Source organism: Lytechinus pictus, chromosome 5 (assembly GCF_037042905.1).
Source record: "Lytechinus pictus isolate F3 Inbred chromosome 5, Lp3.0, whole genome shotgun sequence".
Classification (NCBI taxonomy): domain Eukaryota; kingdom Metazoa; phylum Echinodermata; class Echinoidea; order Temnopleuroida; family Toxopneustidae; genus Lytechinus; species Lytechinus pictus.
Genome location: NC_087249.1, coordinates 48,343,050 through 48,350,694, shown reverse-complemented (window position 1 = coordinate 48,350,694; position 7,645 = coordinate 48,343,050). Strand labels below are relative to the sequence as shown.

Sequence of the window (7,645 nt, the reverse complement as noted above, 5' to 3'; positions counted from 1 at the left end):
CCGGGGTAATAATAGCAAGCGCTTTGTATTGTCGGGCAAAAAAGCGCTATATAAATCCAGCTATTATTATTACAATAAAAAATAAGAGAGAAATACAAAAAAAAGTCACAACTTATATTAATGCCCTCATTGCGCGCGCCTAAGAGAAGTAGTATGTTGTCAAACGGACGCAGACAACATGGCAATGAGCAACTTTTATCCCCCCCCCATTTTTTGTTTTTATCAGTCAATACATTGTGAATTGTAGACTTTGATATAACAGAAGTATGACAAAGTTCGGGTTTATTCTCCCCTCTCCCGTAATTGCTTTATGTTGATTCAAATTCTATTCGGCTTGGGTGTACTGGTAAAATATTGACTCACCTATTTCTCCACCATCCACGATGCTGCTTTTGTTTACAATAAAAAAATATTCTGATACTAGGAAGATGAATAATGTTTTGAAAGCCCTTTCAAGCTCGAGGGTAAATAGCAAAGTCTACAACAGACACGTACAATGATAGGAGAGTGATTCTGAAGTTTGAATTCCTAATATATACAGTACCACCACGTTATTGTACCGTGTTATGAATTATTCGAGATTATCGTGATGATAGCGAAAGTCACATGTATCTAACCGCCCTTTCACACGGTAAAAGAAATAGTAATTTAAATGATGATTCCAGTGAAAAATAAGGGTAATGACGAATATTTAGCACGTGTGAAAACAAACTATATCATATTTCACATTTTCCTTTAATTTTTTATTTTCATTTTGGGGATCAGTACCCACAACCCCCCCCCCCCCACCTCTACGACGCCACTGCGTGCGTAAAGTCGTCTACAACTTCCGAACAACAAAATATGAAACGTCTACTATAGGGCGCGACTTGAACCCCGAAACTATGATTTATATTGGTGCAAGCACAGCGCGAAACCACGACGATATCCATGATAGCGTTACCATGGTTATTGTATACCGATCTATCCACTTCATAAGATTTATGAAGATAAGTTCCATTTCCACTGCCGAACTGATCAATTCAATCAAGCCCTTTCGAAAAACTTTCGGCAAAGTTCGGTTAAGCTCGGCAACGTTTATATTTTCGTCATGATCGACAGGACTTACTCTGCACGGTGATCGGGGTCACGTTATCATTGAGCTGCCGTGGCCGAGTGGTCTAAGGCGCCTGGCTATTCATGGGAATTCCGGGGTTCGATCCCCGGCCACGACACCTATGCTCTTTTATCCTGCATTCAAATAAATGGAAATGCTTTCCGCATTATTTGTAACTCGCGGTGTGCACTTGTTTAAAAAAAAAATCGGCGTCAGTTTACCTTGATCGACACCGCTTGCGTATGAAGAACGATGTCCAACATATTCGATTAAGATGCCAGATGATAGCGATCAGTTGATAAAGTTGTTTATACCTCGGTCACATTGTCTCTACGGCGAGTCAAAAACAGCCGTTTTAACACTTTTTGTACCAGCTGTACATAGGTGGTTTGAAAAAAAAAAATGAATAAAGTTGCTGTTTTCGACTCGCCGTACGGCCGCCGTAGAGCAATATGACCGAGGTATTAGCTACATACATATCGAACATTTCCCAAAATACCGAACAATACTTTAAATACTTTGTATACCGATCTATACTAATTATCTATTTTCGTGGAGCGTTGTGGCCCAGTGGATTAGTCTTCGGACTTTGAAACAGAGGGTCGTGGGTTCGAATCCCAGCCATGGCGTTATTTCCTTCGGCAAGAAACTGATCCACAATGTGCTGCACTCAACCCAGGTGAGGTAAATGGGTACCGGTAGGAAGTAATTCCTTAAAAAGCTGTGTGCGCTATGAACGCCTAGCTTAGCCGGGTAATATAGGAGCGCCTTGAGCACCTAACAAGGTGGATATGTGCGCAATATAAATACCCTATATTATTATTATTTTATTGGCTACAGGACAATGCGACATCTATCTATAGAATTCTGACTTTTCTTAAACATCTCCTTTTTTCAAGGCCTTTTTGTTCTCTTTGATGCTTCTTCTCCACATATTTGAATGAGACAACAGAAATCAATCAAATCAGGTTAATTCAATTTCGGTTTATTACATACATATACAATGCAGTCGTCCTAAGACTATATTTATTGCAAAGTTTATGTAAAAACAAATTATTTGCATCTAGAGATTTTTCACATACATTTAAAAGTTTCGAAAATTGGTTGATTACAAGATTGAAATAAGTCAGATTTGATAAAATCAACATGAATATTACCTAGTGTTTCAAGAAATAATTCGAGAGTCAATATCTGATCTACCTGAAATAGGCAAACATAAATGATACATTTTCGATAAAGGGGAAAGTGTATTCATAGAAATCCAATATTTTCACATCATACATGTCATAGATCATGAATATTTTCAGGAAAATATAATTAAGTGACAACTTGACAAGAAACATAAATATCGGACAAATACTGCAAAGAAAGTGATTATTCATGCATGCATATGTTACAATTTCGCACTATTTGGACTATTTTACCTGCTACGGGCATAATAATTGTAAGAATACGACTGTATAATATTGAGGTTTGTCTGCTTTATTTGCGGTGGGCAGTTCCCAGTGCCCACGGTAAATAATCGACGTTGATTGGTTGGCTTAGGGTCACGTGACCGTGCAAAGTACCACTATCAGGTGAAAGCTATATACTAACTAGATCTCCGTAAAATCAAAGTTTGCCATGTAACAAGTATCTATAAACCGCATCATAAAAGGTAACAGTCTTTGGTATTCGTTTCACACAGAAATGAGAGATACTTATTTCACTATATCTTTGAAGGACAAGTGAATAAGGTAAGGATTATCATGGTTTTTTTTTTCAATCAAAAGGCAATCAATTCATCATTATAGCAGACCAGGTAGCAAGATCTTGAATGCAACTGTTAACTGATCGGATATTATTTTTAAGAGTATTTCTCGGTTCATTGGTATTCGAAGATTATGGTTTTATCGTATTTTAATAGTAAAATTAAGTATTGCTACATTTTTTGTATCTATCTAGAATTCATTTTCTTATCGAATTCGATAATACCTCTTGAGGCCATGAAGACGTTAAAATCTCTGTTTATTGATGACGCTAATGAAAAGAAAATGAAGACATTATTTTTTTATTTTGAATATTGAATTAAATCACATGAATTAAAAAATTAAAAAATGCCATCTGTTTTCAAAATTTAGGACAGTATTTCGTTGGAACAAGATCGGTAAGGTCGGGGTGGGGGGGGGGGGGTTAACCATTTATTATTCATTATGACCTGCACATCCCAACTTCTATAATTTTAACCAAATGAGAGATCTGCGGGTCACAGTGAATCAGTTCTCGTTCCGCCTCCCAGGCACAAGTGACGCCAAACAAATATTCATAATAAAGATGATTATGAACGATATAATAAAAAATGGTATGCAAGGATGTTTTCTTGATTAGATGAGATCTTATCGTCACACAATACACAGTTCGGGTCTAGGGGGCAGTTTCATAATAGACTCATAATTGTGGTAACTTCCATTTTTATAACTACTATGGAAACCTTGACTCTGAGTGGCTGCCGAGTTCAGTTACCATGATCATGAAGATAGTTACCATCATAGCAAATTTACCTCAAATGCAATCGTAAGTCCTCTGTGAAACCATTGAGCTACTGTGAAACGGGGCACATCCGTAATAAAGATATACACAAGTTGCATTTATATACAATCCATTGCAAAGTTACTTCGATGGTATGGCCCTTGTAAAACGGGGCATCTGCTCTGTTTTTATGAAACACCGCCATTTTCCTCGCATGAATGGTTGCCCGATTCAGACAAACATCAGACAAGTTACATTAAAAACACGAACCATTACAAAGTTTAGTTACCTCAGTTAAAATGGTAAGGCCTTTATATAAAAACGTGACCCCTGATCTGTTATATGGGGATGAATCAGTCTTTTCCTTGGATGAGGGGTAGCCGAGTTTTGACAAACATATCAGTTGTTTTTAAATAAAAATCATTGCAAAGTTACCTTAAATGTTAAGGCCTTTATATGACGGAACCCCTGCTGTGTAATGATGAATTATTTTTTCATTGGATGATTGGTTCCCCAATTTTAAGTTGCATTGAAAAGGAAACCTCTGTAAACAGCACCATTAACAAAAATATGATAATACTAATCAATGGACTTAATCAAACGTATCTAGGCTTGATTGAATTCTACTCAACCATCTAAAGCAATACTCCAAGCCACCTCTACCTGCAGCTGAAAGAAGAGAAAATGTGGCGACAGAGAAATATTGTATACATGTATGGTTTGGTGTTTCAGTCGTTGTAGTTGGACTGGTAGATATATATTTATAGCGTCTAGTTGGAACCATTTCAGATGGGTTAAGCAAACGTAAAGATAAAGGTAGGATAAAACTATATTATGTTTTTCATATTTACTTTAAAATGTAAGGTGGGTTTGTTTATTAAAGTTTTTTTATTTTAAAATAACTTATTCTATGAATAGATTTTGGTAGGCATGGTAGTATTTAGAACACTGATCAAGCGAGGTTTTAAATGTAATCCATGATTACTGTAAATGAAAGCTTGTATGGGGCTTTATGAATTGTGATTTCTTTAGAGACATTTATCAAGATGCAAACATATTGTTTCCAACTGTTCGGGGAGAATATTATTACTGTACTGAAAAAAAAACATAGCACCGTTTTGTATCTCTGTTAGGCATGCTGGGTGTAAAAAAAGATAAAATTCAGTTTTAGAGTTATGTATTTCGTGGCCGTATACACAGTGCCTATTATTAAGTTCGATCGATTTGTTCTCTCGCTTAAATGATTATGTTTTGGGAGTTGCCCCATGGAAAATATTCATGCATACGGTCAGGGGGGGGGGGGGGGTCGCAACCGGGAGGTTTCAGATTCAATTCCAAGCAAGACGCAAAATGAGAATGAAACCCTACAAACAAGTTAGCTAGCTTGGAAACAGAAACAAAAAACAAAGAAATAGATCAACGAAAATTTGGGAATAATTGAGCAAATGATAAGAAAGTTATGAGCATTTGCATGTTATGATGTGGACGTCCTCCAATTGGCAATACGACAGGCAACAGGTGTGATGTCACACTCGCAATGTCCAACTCTCAAATTACTTCTTTACATATTTTTACTTAGATTATCACTTTATCAAGTCTATTCATAAAACATGGTTTTGTTTTTATGAGGGGACATGGAGGTTTCATCAAATACAGCATGGAGAAGGAGTTTTGCCTAACCAATCATTAGAATGAGCAAAATTGATAATTTTGTTATATCTTTAGTGTACAAAGGGGATAGTTGCACTTATTTGACGTCAAAAATCTTGGTTGCATTGCCAAAGTGAGGATCTCTAGGGCATTAGTGATTTCGGTATTCAAATGCTCATATCTTTCCTACTGTTTGTCCAATTGTTCTCAAACATTTCACTGATCTTTTTATTTGATTTTTTGTTGTTTTTCGTACAAGCTAACTTGTTCCAAGGGTTTCATTGTCCTTTAAGCCTCTTTTGAGGTAAATTTATAATAATATACCTCATAATAGTGTAGTATTGTTGCAATCGCATTTTAGTTAGTATGGTCATTAACATATAGATTTAACGCACTAACATGTAATCCGGCCAATAAAAATGTTTCTCATCGTTTCGCATGCAGGCAAATCACAATGGGAAATTTAATAACGAATGGAAAATTAGAAGTTTGGGACATCGTGGTCATCATCATTCACTTTACCGCCGTGTTCTCAATTGGAATATGGGTAAGAAAATGGATTCACTGCAGATCCAAACCTTCATTATCTAAAGCTAGGGTTACACCAAAACCGAATTCTCCCGAATAGATTCTGCTCGAATACGACCTGAATCGGATGGTTTCGGTGGATTCGAATGATCCCGAATCCCTCTCGAATTTTCTCGCATTCGCGAAATCACCCAAATACGTGTAGTCGGATGAATTCGCAGCCGATTCGGTTCCGGTGTAACCCTAGCTTAAAGAGGATATCTAACCTAGAGGCAAATGCTTACGAACGTTGCGATTTTGAGATTCGCCAACTTTTTTTAACGGGTGTTGCAAACGCTTACGAACGTTTGCTTACGATATCGGATAATGTGGGTAGGCCCTATTTAGCTATGCCTCTTATTTTACTGTTGCTTGAAGGAGAAGGAAAAACTGAAAGAAGAGGAAAAATAATGAATAATGCTTTAACCAGAGAAACAAGGCACAGTGACTAAGTAAAGACACAATATAATTCGGTCCTTTATGGGCCTTTCACTACCTTTGCCATGAATGGGTGTCACATAAATGCAAGGTGTTTCTATGTGTATACGTTGTTGAACTTGAGAACCAGAGGGTAGGTACTATTGACCTCGTCCTTTTGATAAACAAGGATGCAATAATTCTTTTAGGGAGCAGTAAATGTGTCATGTGTAATTATTTAAAAAGGTTGAAAGGCTTTATATAGTATGTGCATGTTATACGAAAATTCAATCACTGCTTGATTATATTGATTTATATCTTTTTACTTATTTACTTATATATCTGTTTATTATTTATTCATTTATTTATTTATTTACTATTCATTTATTATGTTTCTTTCTGTCTTTCTTTTTTGGCTTTCTTTCATTTTTGGCTTTCTGTCTTACTTTCTTTCTCTCGCTCTCTCTTTCCTTTTTTCATTCGTTTCCTTTTCTTTCTTTCTCTCTTTCTTTATTTCTTTCTCTTTTGCTTTATTTATTTCTTTCTTTCTTTTTTGTTTTCTTTCTTTCTTTTTCTTTCTCTCTCTCTCTCTCTTTTTCTTTTGTTTCCTTCTCTTTCTTTCTTTCTCTCTTTCTTCGTTTATTTATTAATTCTTTGTTTTATTTCACAGGCCTGGGTATAGTCTTTTCAATATCATAAAGACTTATATTCAAGAGATTACTTACATGTAAATTAACATGATTAAGATAATTTGCAATGAAATGATTTCTGGCTTTCTGGCTGAGAGGAAAAAGAGGGGGGGGGGGAGAGACAGAGAGAAGGGGGGGGGGTGGGGAGAAAGTGGGCGATGTGATCAAAGATGATTTTTCGCAATGTTAAACCTGTCAAAACTCCTTGCTCTATATACAAGTTCTTTTCAGAAGTTTAATCAATATTGTAAAGTAAATTGCTATTGAATAAAACCACAGATCTATTTTAGGCTTAATGTTATGTTATCCTATAAATTAGGGTTTATGCAAACAAAAGTGTAAGTATCAACTATTGTCTTTTTTTGTCAAAGCTACGAAAATGTGACGAACTATCTTGTTCCCATATTCGGCACAAAGCTCTTGCTATCAATTAAATATCTTTCATGCGACTTCTCTCTACGTACATTGAATTGTCGGATATAAATGGCAAAAGAAAATCCCATGATTTTTCTTTGCAAAAGGACATTGAGGAAAAAAAGTGAACTTTGTTCAAACGCGTCAAGCATCATTTACTTTGCTTTGCATAGACATAAAAAGAGTGAAAAGCTGTTGAAAAGATTTTTTTTCCAAAATGAGTATGACTAACATTACGATCAAAAGATGGTAAAGGAAAGATGTCATACTGTATGAAATTGCATGATACTGGATTTAGATTTTT

The 7,645-nt window shown here is 35.9% G+C and overlaps 1 protein-coding gene across 3 annotated transcripts in view; it reads left to right on the top strand.

Annotated features, from left to right (window-relative positions):
- Positions 1–2,662: 2,662 nt before the first annotated feature.
- Positions 2,663–7,645, top strand: part of LOC129260143 (sodium/glucose cotransporter 4-like) — a 31,319-nt gene continuing 26,336 nt past the window's right edge. Inside the window, exons 1-2 of one of the 3 annotated variants that reach the window (XM_054898185.2) lie at positions 2,663–2,832; positions 5,699–5,801. In XM_054898185.2, coding sequence (XP_054754160.2) covers positions 5,709–5,801 — 93 coding nt within the window. In that variant the 5' untranslated portion in view covers positions 2,663–2,832; positions 5,699–5,708. Of the gene's footprint in view, positions 2,833–4,135; positions 4,421–5,698; positions 5,802–7,645 lie in introns of those variants that run through there. The other 2 variants (XR_010293499.1, XM_054898186.2) reach the window with 2 other exon arrangements.